The 15,825-nt window shown below is 40.1% G+C and overlaps 1 protein-coding gene across 1 annotated transcript; it reads left to right on the top strand.

Annotated features, from left to right (window-relative positions):
- The first annotated feature begins 227 nt into the window (after positions 1-227).
- tars3 (threonyl-tRNA synthetase 3) lies at positions 228-13,596 on the top strand. Its single transcript, XM_038702302.1, has 19 exons — positions 228-573; positions 886-972; positions 1,297-1,484; positions 1,702-1,825; positions 1,984-2,108; positions 2,445-2,562; positions 2,865-2,929; positions 3,051-3,129; positions 3,315-3,461; positions 5,902-6,000; positions 7,872-8,038; positions 8,148-8,310; positions 8,421-8,558; positions 9,044-9,121; positions 9,215-9,315; positions 9,957-10,061; positions 10,409-10,481; positions 10,622-10,736; positions 13,029-13,596. Exons 1-19 carry the CDS (start codon positions 253-255, stop codon positions 13,175-13,177), a joined length of 2,442 nt encoding a protein of 813 aa, XP_038558230.1. The 5' UTR covers positions 228-252; the 3' UTR covers positions 13,178-13,596.
- Positions 13,597-15,825: the final 2,229 nt, after the last annotated feature.

Raw genomic sequence — 15,825 nt, 5'->3', positions numbered from 1 at the left:
TTTGTCTGATTTTGAAACTCATAACAATATAATAGCAATATAGCAATAGCAATATAATTATTCAAATTTGAGTTTTTAAAATGTTGAACAGCGTATTGATATAATTTCATGTTCAACTCATAAACTGTATAAAAAAGGTAAATTACTGTATGGGGATTCTTGTTCTGGGTGCTTGCTTGTGGGTAGTTTTATTTTCAAAAACCTCCACCGGAAGTCATCTTTCATGCGCGTTTGTATGGTGGGTTTTTAAAGATGGCGGAGTGCCTGGCTGCACGCTTGGCTTCTCAGGAGGAGCAAATTCGGCTCCTCACCAATGAAATCTCCATTCTCCGGGATGGATTAAGCCGAGGTCTGGATGCTGCCGGTGGTGCGAGGGTCTCACCAGAGCTGGAGAGCCTGCGGACCGAGAATGAGAAGCTCCGGTACCGGCTTGTGCACCTCCGGCGGGGTCTGCGGGCGGAGCTGGCGTTGGAGGAGGCGCAGGGCAAGAGACAACCAGGAGTGAAGTGTGGCAAAGCGCCGGAGAAAAACACCAGCAAAGAGCCGCAGACAAACAACCAAAGTGATAATAAGGTTGTAATAAAGACTGGGACAGTCAGTGTTAATCAGTTTAAATAGTTTCGTTTGTAATATGACGAGGAGCTGAGTAGTAGTCTTGTTAAGAGTAGTGGGCCTCCAGTGAAGCCAAATGACAAACTCTACCACCTCATTTCCAGAAATAGCTGCCACACTCTGTGTCACAGTGTGTGCACGCTTTGAATACTGAACATGTTCACTGACATTAGTAATAGGCTGATAACGTGACTCAGAAGTACTGGAAAAAGTGATAAGAGCCTATTGGAAGACAAAAGACTCACACACCCCTCTGTTTCTGTTTCTGGACAGGTGGCAACATCTGACACCAAACCAGGTGACAGGAACAAGAAGGATAAGAAGCAGGAGAAGGGACAAGCAGGTGGATGTGTGAAAGAGGTGATTAATAATATAAAAAAGCACAGGACACTGAAGTTATTGTTCTCCCCTGGTCACCCAGTGTACCAACAGGGACATATAACTAACTAACTTTTATGTTATAAATAAGTTTTTTCACAAACAACAAAATTTTTTTTCGCTATAGTCACTGCTTTAACAAAAGTTGAGATGTGAAATATTAATACTTGGATTGTTGGCATGATAAAACAACATGCAAAGCTCTGGACATACCAGAATTTTCCTAAAAGAATTTCCCAAAGCTTGTGTTTTTATATATATATAAATAAAATAATTATTTATTTATTTATTTATAATTTGCTGTAGCTGAAGCCCTGGCCTGGATACATCGCAGAGCGCCTCCGCCTCTACGAGGTGCTGAAGAAGGAGAGTGATGCCCTGCTGGCAAAGAAAGCTGCAGACAGCAAGCCCATTACTGTGGAGCTGCCGGACGGACGTAAGGTGACGGGCAAGGCTTGGCTCACCACGCCATACCAGTTGGCTTGTGACATCAGGTTAGTACTTAAATAGCTGGCCGGAACCACTACTGTTCAGTCTACAATTGTACATTCAATTGATTGCTGCCAATATGATCAGTATATTGAATTACCGGTACGTACCTACAAAATACTTCCAATATGAGCGCATCTCATTGTAATAACATAAATCACTCTGTTAAATTTGGAGACCGCTTTTCTGAGGCAACCATGTTGCACTTTTCTTTTCTTTCAGCCAGGGCCTGGCTGACAACGCTGTGATTTCTCGGGTGAATGGGGAGCTTTGGGACCTGGACAGACCTCTCGAGCAGGACTGCTCTCTTGAGATCTTGCGCTTTGACAATGAGGATGCTCAGGCTGTGAGTACTTACTACTTACTTAATAAAAAATAAAATACCACCTCAGTCTGAGGTACTAAAAAGGTTCAAGCCACAGCGTCCAAACAACATACCTGCTTTAATTTGACTGAACTGTTTTTACTTTTTTAAAGAGGTTATTTTTCCTCCTCATGTCCTAGGTATATTGGCATTCAAGTGCTCACATTCTTGGGGAGGCAATGGAGCACTTTTATGGAGGCTGTTTGTGTTATGGACCCCCCATTGAGAATGGTTTCTACTATGACATGTTCCTGGATGGACAGAAGTAAGCAATTTTTTCTGTCTTCTCTGCTCTGGACAGCTTTTCTTATCCATGTGGATTTTTCTGAAATATCATACTTTTCAGACATGATTTCTTGTTAAAAAAAAAAAAAAAAAAAAGTGTATATTTACCAGTGTTAATCATGTATTTAATTGCTTTTATAAAAACACATTATTGATTTGTTTGCTTTCTTGGGGCAAAATGAGTGCCTACAGCAGAAAGGAAGAGAATCATCATGTCAAAAACAATTGGGTCATTACAGAAACATCATGATACTTGTCAGAGCAGCACTGACCATGCGTGCTAACGATATTGAACTGAACATGTTTCCTTTTCCAGGGGAGTGTCCAGTGCTGAGTTTGGGGACCTGGAGACTTTGTGTAAGGCTGTGGTGAAGGAAAAACAGCCATTTGAGAGGCTTGAGATCAGCAAGGAGACACTGTTGAAGATGTTTAAGGTGAGTGAGAGCTGGCATCTGCTGTCAGCCTGAGATACCCTGCTTGTGTGGAAGAATAAATTATGACATTTTTTAAATGTTCACATATGTGTGAGGAGCTTTTGTCCTGCACTACTACTGTTTCACAAACTCTTTTCACTAATGAGAAAACAGACATAGCCTGGTTGCTACATTTGTGCCTAGTCGTATTGTTATTTGCATGCATGGGGGGAAAAACACAGTGAAATCTTTAAATCGCGATAAACGTGTGTATGCAAAATGTTCCTTCTGCCCAAATTGACTTGTGTTTGTATCTTTTTCAGTACAACAAATTCAAGTGCCGCATTCTGAATGAGAAAGTCACTACCCCCACTACTACAGTCTATAGGTAAGTTGCTTAAAAGAAAGAATATTAATTATAGCTTTTATTTTAAGAGGATGGGTTAGTTCTTTTTGGGTCTTAGTACTTTGTAAGCTAACTGTTTTGTATTTTTTTAAAACCTGGTTAGATGTGGGCCCTTGATTGACCTGTGCAGAGGTCCCCATGTCAGACATACAGGCAAGATCAAAGCTATGAAGATCTACAAGGTATGTGGGAAAACACACAGAGTCTATTGTTTTTTTTTAATGTCCAAAATCCATTTAACCTGTTCTCCGATAACAATAGTTTTAATTAGACCTTTTTGTTATAAAAATATTTATGAATGTTTTCTAGAAAGGTAATCTTGTATTAATGAGTAAAAATCTTCACTCTTTTCCACCTCTGTCATCAGAACTCTTCAACCTACTGGGAGGGACGCTCCGACATGGAGACTCTGCAGAGGATCTATGGGATTTCCTTCCCAGACTCAAAGATGCTGAAGGAGTGGGAACGTTTTCAGGAGGAGGCCAAGAATAGAGACCATCGCAAGATTGGCAAAGTGAGTCACTGTAGGCAGTCATGTTCAAGCCCACCCAGCTGGCTGAGGCCTAGAGCTGGAATCTGAAACCCAGTACAAAGTGAATTTTGGTTATTGTGTAACATGATGGCTGACACATCTCCTTTTGAGGTTTTTGAAGGAGTTTTCCCTCGTGAGAGTCTCTAGGTTTGTGGGGTTTTTTAGATGTGGCGAAACCCTAAAATGAACCTGGACCAAGAACAACGTGTCCGCTCAAACATGAACTATAAAAACACATGCAAAAATATACAGAATACAACAGTACGTAGAGGTTAAGTAAAGTAAAATATTTCTAGTGTTACCCAGTTGGCATTATCAAAAATGCTTCAGTGCAAAACTAGTGCTCAATATTCAGGACCAACATGGACACGAAAAAAACATTTTTTACTTTATATTGTGTGTTGCTGCTTTCTACCAGAGAGGGCACTGTGTTTCTTCATATTGCACGCTCACAACAGAGTCATCTGAGCACCCCAGCTGGTTTCCCAGCATGGGAGACCCAGACGGCAGCACCTCAATCAGCAGTGATAACAACACAATTCCATATTAAATGAGAGTCAAGCTTTTGCTGTTGAAGCCAGTTAGAGGGAGGTGACAAAAGTGGCATGTTGTTTTAAAGATGGTGCTCTGTGGCATGATCCCAAGCCGACCCTCATCATTTGCACAGGGCGTCGGGAAAATATAACACTTTGAAAATCTCTAGTCCTGTTATGTCGATAATAAAAATGATCTTTAGAGGGGTGTTTTTATAACCTGGTGTAATGTTAGTAATTAATGCTAAAAATTCTGTTTCACAGAGGGTATTTTAATAAGTCGGACCTAAGTTGCCATGGGAACCTATCCTTACAGACTAGCCTGGTCCTGTTCAGGTCTGTTTTGGTGCTTAGCGTCATCTAAGGTTTAACCACTGTTACAATTAAATCTGTCAGACAAAAACACACTGTTCCTTCCTGAAGTTTCCTCTTTACTCCTGCACCGTAATCATCATGTCATTCATGTCAAATTGATCACATTTTGACAAAAGCTGCACGTTCCTAAAATGTGAGCTCATATCTTTTATGAGTCTTAAATAAAATGAAAAGGGACAGACACCCAGAAATCCATTTGTTAAACAAACAAAAGACCAGGCAGCCAATCTGAACATATTCCCCCCATATACAGGCTGTTATGTTACTTTTCCAAACCAAGTAACACTGTGTACTTCGGTTTCTAGAAAATACTAATAATCTTATTTGCTTGCAAAAAGTTTAAAGGCGTGTTTCTATTTTATACATATTCATGTAAGCATTCACATTCAGTATTTATTATTGCAAAGCAAGTTCACATTATTTATGTTGGCTTTGAACCCACACTGTAATGATTACGAGCAGAGTGCAGCAACAAACTCGACTAACAGGAGCATAGTGGAGCTGTGTTTATCTCTACATGTGTCCAAGTCTGAGCTGCCGAAGTTAAATTTTGTTTTATTTATTACAGTGATTTGGTTTTGTTTTTTGCTGTAATATTTTAGTCTAAATATTATACATTCATAATGTGCTGCTCGTGGCAACAAACATCACAGTTTTGTCTGTGTTTTCAAAGTTAGTTCTTCAGAGTTGAATTTACTTTTTCAGTCTGATTTCGTTAGCTCAGGGTCGGCTTTATGATGAAAGGAAGATCTATTTATCATTTACAACACAGGGTTGTATAACGAGATTAAGTTGGAGTTCCCTTTATGATACTGATTGATTGCATTTGTGTGTTCGGCTTTATCAAAACGGGTTATTCACAAAAAGTTGTGCTTTTCTGAAACACGCCTCAGGTGCCAGACATCTAATCCCACAATTCAGTTTACTTACATTTTTGAATAGTCTGTAATTGAGCATGTTTTCTTGAAATAGGTGGCTTACATTGCAAGACATTTCAGTTACAAAGCCTCAAAGCCTACAAAGTTTTCAAATCAAAATGCATTTGACAAAGCAGTATCATCATTCTAGTATTTATTCTGTTGGATCTTTGCAGTGAATCTCAAAATGCAATTTGTTTTCATTAACGATTGTAGCTCAAAATGAATGAAAGAATGGAGAGGAGACATCTTGTGTCAATGCTGGTAAAATTTATACTGTTTACCATTTAGTGCTGTTACAGGAACCACAGGACCTGCTGCTGACACCCACATACTAATGTATTTTAGTTTTTTAAAGGGGAAATGAATAAGATATGTGTTCACAGTCTTGCAAGGAAACACTGTCCTGCTTTCCAGCTTCCAGGGCACACCAAGCCCGTGCTGCCCATTGAGCTTTTTTCCCCACATCATTGACAGATGGTGTGGTGTGTGATGACTACATAACTCCCTGCTGTGTATGGAGGAGATTTTCTTGCTGCTTGTACCTGCAGATAAAAAGGACAAGTCATTCAAAAGTTATCTTTGTCTGCTTCACAGGACCAGGAGCTTTTCTTCTTCCATGATCTCAGCCCTGGCAGTTGTTTCTTCATGCCACGCGGAGCCTTCATCTACAACACACTCACAGAGTTCATCAGGGTAGGAGTGGTGGCCTATCAGTTCCTCCTTTTATTTACAGTATATTTGCCAAGTTTTGTTCTATTTTACATCAAAAATTCACGTGTGTGTGTGTGTGTGTGTGTGTGCACACTTAACAAAATTATAAATGCAACGCTTTGTTTTTGCTCCCATTCATCATGAGCTGAACTCAAAGATCTGAGACTTTCTCTATGTACACAAAAGTACCACCATTTGTCTCACGCAGTGCAATATTGTGCTGTGTGATGGAACTACACATTAACACAGATTTTGACAGATTTGTGAACAATAATTGAGAGAAATTGGCCTAGAGAAAGTCTTAGATCTTTGAGTTCAGCTCAGGATGAATGGGGGCAAAAGTGTTGCATTTATAATTTTGTTCAGTATAGAGATAGATATATAGATTTTGAGGTCAAGCCTTTATTGCATGTCTCCTGTGCTACACTATGCTAGAGAGGACATTTGTTTTCAGATAGTTTAAAAATGTTTTTTTTGGAAAATAACATGCTTTGTTTAGTAAAAAATATTGCTTTATCATAATAAGCTTTTGTTGGTAATTACAAAATACTTATTGTCATTAGAGGAATTATTTTGTCATCTTGTTTATAAGTTTTTAAAAATTCTTTTGGGATCACTTGAGGAAGTTTTGTCAAGATCACTGAACACCATTTGAGTTTTAAAATCCACAAATCAAATCAGTATTCATATAGTGTTTATACTATCAAAAAGAAGTACTCCAGGGATTCTGAAATGCAACATTTAGAAGCACTCTCAACCCACAAGTCCACAAGGCTCAGGCTATGCTCAACATTTCCAGTACTTAGTGATTGCCAGCTAATTGATATGCAGCCCACAAACCGTTAAATTCTGCAAAACAAGGAGTTCAAAGATGAGCTGTGCGTATAACAGTGACCTGAATAGTTTAGTTCAGGTTAGTCAGTTCAAATTCTGCTGAGAGCCTCAGAAAAGCTTGACCTGACTTTATCCAGTCTGAAATATGGTCTGAGCTGTTTCAGTCAAACACCACATACGTAACACACTGAACATCATAAAGTCGGTGCCAAAAATGTCAAGATTTTCAGATTGTGGGCCATAATGAGCTTGTCAGCAGCGCTGTGAATGATCTCTAGATTGGGCAGCAGTTCTCAGTTAAGAGCAGACAGTAGCCTTGCCCAAGGTTTAGCAAACTTTAGATTTCAGAATGACTTGAACTCTTTTGCCAAGCTCATTGGCTGTACAGGAACTCGAAGAGATGTGTTAACATCTTGAAGACTTTCACATCACACACCTACACACCAGACCAAGCCAAGGAGACGTCACATACATAGCGCAGAAATGGTGCAAGATCATTATCACATCACTTCAATCTGTTACTGTGTTGGGGAGGGAGGGCAGTAACAAGCTATGCATTTCCTACAACATATCGCTAAAACGTTTACCCGTGATAAGTCACTGCACACAGTCAGTTGTCACATGACATTCAGGTTTTTGTATCTCTCATGTTAAATTGAGTTTATTCAGGAGAAGCTGACTGAGCATGAACTGTATTTATTTATTTATTTTATTTATTTTATATTGGAAATATATATTATTATATCAGTTCCACCTATTCACAGTTGACATCTCACAACAACAGATACTTTCAACTGTTGGCTGCTAAACAGCTCAACTGGACAGAAGATGTGGTGTTTAGGAAAAACAAATAAAGAAAATAAAGATAAATAAAAGCCACAGGATCTGATTTATTTTGCAGAAGCTTGAGATTCTTGCCAGATGTCATGATTCATCTCTGCTCAGTGAAGTACCTGTGGAGTAGTAGTAGTAGTAGTAGTGGGTTTTGCTTGTTTATGTGGTTTTGTTGGTTTTTCTAGGATGAGTACTGGAGAAGAGGCTTTCAGGAAGTAGCCTCTCCCAACATCTATAACAGCAAACTATGGGAGACATCTGGCCACTGGCAACACTACAGCGAAAACATGTTCTCATTCCCTGTGGAAGACGACATCTTTGCACTCAAGCCCATGAACTGCCCCGGGCACTGGTAAATTTAGAGCGAATATTTGAAGTGTTTCCCAAATAATGTAAATCAAATAGTACACACAGTGTTTAATGCGTGTCATTTGATTTCCTGCTGTGTGGTTGTCCTGTAGTCTGATGTTCAGCCACAAGCCTCGCTCATGGAGGGAGCTCCCTCTGAGGCTGGCAGACTTCGGGGTCCTCCACAGAAATGAGCTGTCAGGAACACTAACTGGGCTGACCAGAGTACGGCGTTTCCAGCAGGATGATGCTCACATTTTCTGCACCATGGATCAGGTGACCACATCAGTAGTTTTCAGCATTTAGAGTTGTTATACATATAATTTTCTAGGTCTTTGGACCTGCGGAGAAACAAGTACTCACTGTGATTCATTTTTTTTTTACAGATCGAGTCAGAGATGAAGGGCTGTCTTGACTTCCTCCGCTGTGTTTACGATGTGTTCGGATTCTCCTTCCAGCTTCACCTGTCCACTCGTCCAGACAAGTATCTCGGCGACATCGCTGTGTGGAACCAGGCTGAGAAGGTAAACCGCACCATACTTGGTAGTTATAATTTATGGTGGGAAAATTAATTCCAGCCAGCAGCTGAATTCTGATAAATACTCAGCAGAAGATCTGACTTCGTCTTGCAAGTATGAGACACACTGCTTTGGTGTCATACAATATAAAATGCAAAAAACAAAAGGTGTGGCAAATGAATGCTCATGTTGACACTTACTTGGCACTGTTGATGAAAGAGCTCGTTCCTGGTGTGCACAGTAGTATCAGGTCTGTGAGTCATTGTGAAGTTCCTTGAATTTATGTAGGAGGTGTGTTGTCAATAAAATAAATTACTCATTTGTTTGACTTGATTTCTATTACTCATTTTGTCCGGTAGTAAGTTGCAAAGGGCATCACTTGCGTTTGGCAGTGGCAAATTTTAGATGGAAATAACTGGCCTGCTTTACCGTAATTGCTTTTCATTGTTTAGTCTGAAATCATATGTTGACCTATACATCATGTTTGACAGCAACTGGAGAACAGCCTGAATGAGTTTGGGGAGCCATGGAAACTCAACCCTGGAGACGGTGCTTTTTATGGTCCGAAGGTTAGAACATTTCTTGATGTTTCCTGCCGATGCAAAATCAATTTAATCCTTTGAGGTCTGAAAAGTACTTTTATTCTTTCTGTGCTGTTGCAGATTGACATTAAGATCAAAGATGCAATTGGACGCTACCACCAGTGTGCAACCATTCAGCTGGACTTCCAGCTGCCAATCCGCTTCAACTTGACCTTTGTGGGGTGAGTCACCTAGTCAAAACAATGACACACCACTGAGTCTGTGTGCTTTACTGCACCAAAGATTACATGTTAATCCCCTGCTGAATAAGATGTCGTAGCTTGCGCACTGTGTTCCATGCAATTTTGCATTCAAATTTGAACGAACACAATTTATAACCCCACCAGGAACTTCAATTGTAAACAATGCACATCCTATACAGCAGCGGTTCTCAAACTTTTTCACATCAAGGACCCACAATCTGACCCCCATTTGGTAATATTTTGTCCCTGGGTTCTCCATCTGATAAGATTTTTGCTTTTTAGATGTTTTATTACAGAAAGTATATGAAACCCATGGAGTCATACATTGTGTCGTTGTGTAACTTACGGATTGAATTAAAACGAAAATCAATTATTCCCCTTTTTACTGGGTAGCCCCTGGAGCCCCCTGAAGGATCCTGGGGGTCCCCGAACCCCACTTTAAGAACCACTGCTACACAGCAATAGACAGCGGGGAATTAATAGTCTTTATAGTTTGTGCATTAGTCCACTCAGTCCTGTTTTACATATGGAAATAGAAGGGGGTGGCTTTGTAGATCAGTAGAATGATACACACATTTCACAGGAACCCTTTTTTATCTTTTTGATGCAATGTCTTACAGGAAGGATGGTGATGACAAAGCCCGACCAGTCATCATCCATCGCGCCATCTTGGGCTCAGTAGAGAGGATGATTGCTATTCTCACAGAGAACTATGCAGGGAAATGGTGAGGCGCTTTCTGGTAGTACTTACATTTGTGAAGTTAAAAATGATGCTGATATGGCCCAGCGCTTTGATCGGTCTTGTACGTTCAGTGATGTTTCAGCATTGTCATTATTTCAGGTATATTGTGTTAAAATAAAATAGTTTTGACTTATTATGAGTGCCATCTGTTGAAATGCCAAACTACCCGCTGTAATTGTTGGTAACAGTTTAACCACTAGTGTCCTCTTTGCTTTTGTCATAATTTCCACATCCCCATACCATAATTATTTCCCCCGTAGTTCCTGTTTGTCAGGGAGAAATGTTGGTGGTAATGTTAAAGTTTCATGAGTGTGTCTATCCTTCCACCAGGCCTCTGTGGATCTCTCCACGTCAGGTCATGTTAGTGCCTGTAAACCCCTCCTGTGAGGATTATGCCAAGAGGGTATGTCTTCCACTTCCCTATCTTGACCACAATTAAGTAAGAATGCAGACAGTTGTTATCTGTGTTATTCAGGTTTGTAATGCTCGTGAACTGTATATTCATGAATGTTTTTTTTTTGTTGTTTTTTTAAAACCCGTCAGGTGTGTAAGCAGTTTACAGAAGCTGGTTTCATGGCAGATGCTGACCTAGACTCCAGCTGTCTTCTAAACAAGAAAATCCGTAACGCTCAGTTGGCCCAATATAACTTCATTCTTGGTGAGAAAATGCACTGCCCTATGTAATTTGGAAGCACTGTCACACAACTAATTCGTGAGCATCTTCACCCCATATTTGCTGCTTTCGGAGTTGCCTGCAATCACTTCAAAAGTATATTTAATTAATCATTCCAACAACATTTTAATCACAGTATAATTGTATTTTTAAGATAAATTTACTTTCAGTTTCTGGAAGTTTAAAGGAACACACCATACCAAAACTTAAGGTTCAGGAAAACCGCATCAGTGAAGCAAGTTTAATGAAAGGACTGTACCAATTATTTCACATTTAAGTCCATCCTCCGAAAGTCATGTTTATTATCGACTTCTGCCAAATACTTTACTAGACATACAGTCCCCTCCAAAAGTATTGCAACGGTAAGGCAAATTCCTTTGTTTTTGTTGTTCACTGAAGACATTTGGGTTTAAGATCAAAAGATGAGTATGAGACAAGAGTTCAGAATTTCAGCTTTTATTTCCTGGTATTCACATCTAGATGTGTTAAACAACTCAGGACATACCACCGTTTGTATTAGACCACAGCATTCTTAGGAGAGCAAAGGTAATGGAACAAATAATCTTAAAGTAAAAAACATTTAATATTTGGTGGTATAACCCTTGCTTGCGATAACTGCCTCAAGCCTTTGACCCATCGACATCACCAAACTGTTGCATTCTTCATTTGTGATGTTATTCCAGGCTTTTACCGCAGCTTGTTTCAGTTCTTGTTTGTTTCAGGGTGTTTCTCCCTTCAGTTTCCTCTTAAGGAGGTGAAATGCAGCTCTGTTGGGTTCAGGTCAGGTGACTGACTTGGCCAGTCTAAAACCTTCCACTTTTTCCCCCTGATGAAGTCCTTTGTTTTGTTGCCAGTGTGCTTTGGCTCATTGTCCTGCTGCATGATAAACTTCCTCCCGATTAGCTTCAATGCATTTCTCCGTAAATTGGCAGACAAAATGTTTCTGTACACTTCTGAACTTATTCGGCTGCTACCATCATCAGTTACATCATCAATAAATATTAATGAGCCTGTTTCAGAAGCAGCCATGCACGCCCAAGCCATGACATTACCTCCACCAGGCTTCACAGATGAGCTTGTATGCTTCAGATCATAAGCAGTTCCTTTCTTTCTCCACACTTTGGCCTTTCCATCACTTTGCTAGAGATTAATCTTGGTCTCATCAGTCCATAAGATTGTGTTGCAGAACTTTTGTGGCTCATCTCTGTACTTTGCAAATTTCACTCTGGCCTTGCGATTCTTCCTGCTGATGAGTGGTTTGCATCTTGTGGTGTGGCCTCTATATTTCTGCTCTCTGAGTCTTCTTCCAACAGTAGATTGTGATACCTTCACCCCTGCACTGTGGAGGTCGTTAGTGATGTCACTTACTGATGTTTTGGGGCTTTTCTTCACAGCTCTCACCATATTTCTGTCATCAACTACTGTTGTTTTCCTTGGCCGACCTGTTGGACGTCTGTTGCTCAGTACACCATTAGTTTCTTTCTTTTTCAGGACATTTCAAATTGTTGTGCTTGCTATGCCCAATGTTTGTCCAATGGCTCTGGTCGATTTTCCTTCTTTTCTCAGCTTGACAATGGCTTGCTTTTCTCCCATAGACAGCTCTCTGGTCTTCATGTTGGTTTATCCTCTTTAACAGGAAATGCAGTCTTTATAGGTTTGAACCAAGGATGAAAACTTAGACCAGTCATGCAGAGCTAGAGACAGTCAACCTAAAAGGCAACACCTGGGCAACAAGAAACATCTGTCAGTCACATGTTCCACTAGTTTTGCTCACTTCAAAAATGGGTGGGTTCAAAGGGTGGTATTATTTGTTCCATTACCTTTGCTCCCCTAAGAATGCTGTGGTCTAATACAAACGGTGGTATGTCCTGAGCTGTTTAATACATCTAGATGTGAATACCAGGAAATGAGGGCTGAACTCTTGTCTCATACTCATCTTTTGATCTTAAACCCAAATGTCTTACGTGAACAACAAAAACAAAGGAATTTGCCTTACTATTCCAATACTTTTGGAGGGGACTGTAACATAGTTTTGGGCTTAAACTATGGTCCTTTTTGGCTGTGTGGTTGTCAGTATACTAGCCCATTAGAATTATGAGTCAAAATAAACATTCTTAATTGGTTGAATTTAAAGCAAATGGACCTCCAAGCTGGTTAACCACCCACTGTTGTTGAATGCAGCATCACAGAGCGGGGAATGTGTCAGGGTAGCTGCGTGTGTGTGTATGGTGTGACTTGGCCCATGTCAAGCTGTTGTGTCTTCTCATGTCTTGGCAGTGGTCGGAGAGAAGGAGAAGATGACTAATTGCGTCAATGTGCGCACGAGGGACAACAAAGTCCATGGAGAACTGTCTGTGGCCGAGGTGCTAGCCCGCCTGACCCTGCTCAAACAATCCCGCTGTCGGAACGCAGAGGAGGAGTTCTGATCAAGACAAAACAATCCAGACTCTTGCATTTGAATACCTCAACTACAGTCAGATGAGCAGTAAAGAGACAAATGATGGCACAAGTATAGATGGTAGAGGAAAAGTGTAGTACATGGAGCAGACGAAGACAGGGGAACTAATGAGCTGAAATTCTGTAAGTAACTGTAATAAATGTGGCTTCAAAGCAACGTTGAAATACCCACATGATCATGTGTGAAGAGTATAAAAAGAGAAGTTTTTGTATGTGGTGTGGGTATCAATTATGTCAAAGTAATTTAAGTTTATCTGAAGGGAAGCTACTTCATAATTTAAGGGGGAAATGTGATTGTTGTCATAATGGAGGATATATGGATTAATCACAGAAGAAGAAGTTGAAGGCCTGTCTCCATGCAGAAACAAAATAAATATACTGAATGTGAGCAAGAGCTTATTGTGTTTACAAGAAACAGTTGGCATGATAAAAAGCAGTAGGACTATTTTGTAGACATATGAAACCTTTTGGAAATTTGTCATGCTTGATTGGTTTATTCGTTCACAATATCATGAAACTGAGCAGTTGTTTTGAGAATGGGCTTACAGTTGTCAGAAAGTAAAATAAACCTTAATCAATGACCGTGAATGTCTTTGCCTATTGGGCAATATAGGACCACATCCTTATACAACGTGTTAGGACGAGTATTATGGCATTTTGCAATGAAAGGTATTTTTCACTTTCCATCATTCATCATTAGTGCTGTTGAGCTTATGAGTGTTAGTGTAGTCCACAGATTTCATAGACTAAAAACACCAAAATAACTGACATTCTGACTAAAATGAGACATCATTAAAAGATAAAAATCTTAACAGTTTATAATTACAGTTGTGAGTGTGGAGAGCAGTGGGAGTGGACAGACCAGGAAGTTCTGCTGCTTGTTAAGCTGCGTTCACGTGCATCCTTATACACAATCAATCATCTCTATATTACAGGTGCTGGTCATATAATTAGAATATCATCAAAAAGTTGATTTTATTTCAGTAATTCCATTCAAAAAGTGAAACTTGTATAATGTATACATTCATTCCACACAGACTGATATATTCCATATATTAAGTGTTCATTCCTTTTAATTTTGATGATTATAACTGACAACTAATGAAAACCCCAAAATCAGTATCTCTGAAAATTAGAATATTGTGAAAAGGTTCAATATTGAAGACACCTGGTGCCACACTCTAATCAGCTAATTAACTCAAAACACCTGCAAAGGCCTTTAAATGGTCTCTCAGTCTAGTTCTGTAGGCTACACAATCATGGTGAAGACTGCTGACTTGACAGCTGTCCAAAAGACGACCATTGACACCTTGCACAGGGAGGGCAAGACACAAAAGCTCATTGCTAAAGAGGCTGGCTGTTCACAGAGCTCTGTGTCCAAGCACATTAATAGAGAGGCGAAGGGAAGGAAAAAAGTGTACAAGCAGTAGGGATAACCGCACCCTGGAGAGGATTGTGAAACAAAACCCATTCAAAAATGTAGGGGAGATTCACAAAGAGTGGACTGCAGCTGGAGTCAGTGCTTCAAGAACCACCACGCACAGACGTATGCAAGACATGGGTTTCAGCTGTCGCATTCCTTGTGTCAAGCCACTCTTGAACAAGACACAGCGTCAGAAGCATCTTGCCTGGGCTAAAGACAGAAAGGACTGGACTGCTGCTGAGTGGTGAAAGTAAATTTTGCATTTCCTTTGGAAATCAAGGTCCCAGAGTCTGGAGGAAGAGAGGAGAGGCACAGAATCCACGTTGCTTGAAGTCCAGTGTAAAGTTTCCACAGTCAGTGATGGTTTGGGGTGTCATGTCATCTGCTGGTGTTGGTCCACTGTGTTTTCTGAGGTCCAAGGTCAACGCAGCCGTCTACCAGGAAGTTTTAGAGCACTTCATGCTTCCTGCTGCTGACCAACTTTATGGAGATGCAGATTTCATTTTCCAGCAGGACTTGGCACCTGCACACAGTGCCAAAGCTACCAGTACCTGGTTTAAGGATCATGGTATCCCTGTTCTTAATTGGCCAGCAAACTCGCCTGACCTTAACCCTATAGAAAATCTATGGGGTATTGTGAAGAGGAAGATGCGATATGCCAGACCCAACAATGCAGAAGAGCTGAAGGCCACAACACCTGAGCAGTGCCACAGACTGATCGACTCCATGCCACGCCGCATTGCTGCAGTAGTTCAGGCAAAAGGAGCCCCAACTGAGTGCTGTACACGCTCATACTTTTCAGTTGGCCAACATTTCAAAAAATCCTTTTTTTCGGAGATACTGAATTTGGGATTTTCATTAGTTGCGAGTTTTAATCATCACAATTAAATGAAATAAACATTTAAAATATATCAGTCTGTGTAATGAATGAACATAATATCCAAGTTTCACTTTTTGAATGGAATTACTGAAATAAATCAACTTTTTGATGATATTCTAATTATATGACCAGCTGTATGTCTATGCAGTCAATGATGTAAACCTTTTTCCATATCTTGCCCTTTTTTTTTTTTTAAGTTTTTTTTTAAGTTCCTTTAGTATAGTCGCACGACTTTAAAACAAGGGTTGTGGTGAAATGCTTATTGATTTGATGCAACCAGCTTTAATTATAGAAGTGGTGAACGATATAACAAG

This window comes from Micropterus salmoides, unplaced genomic scaffold (genome assembly GCF_014851395.1).
Source record: "Micropterus salmoides isolate LMB-PRFRI ecotype aquatic unplaced genomic scaffold, ASM1485139v1 Ms_hic_scaffold_6, whole genome shotgun sequence".
Taxonomy (NCBI): domain Eukaryota; kingdom Metazoa; phylum Chordata; class Actinopteri; order Centrarchiformes; family Centrarchidae; genus Micropterus; species Micropterus salmoides.
Note: the sequence above shows the minus strand (reverse complement) of the source record. Positions and strands in the feature narration are given on the sequence as shown.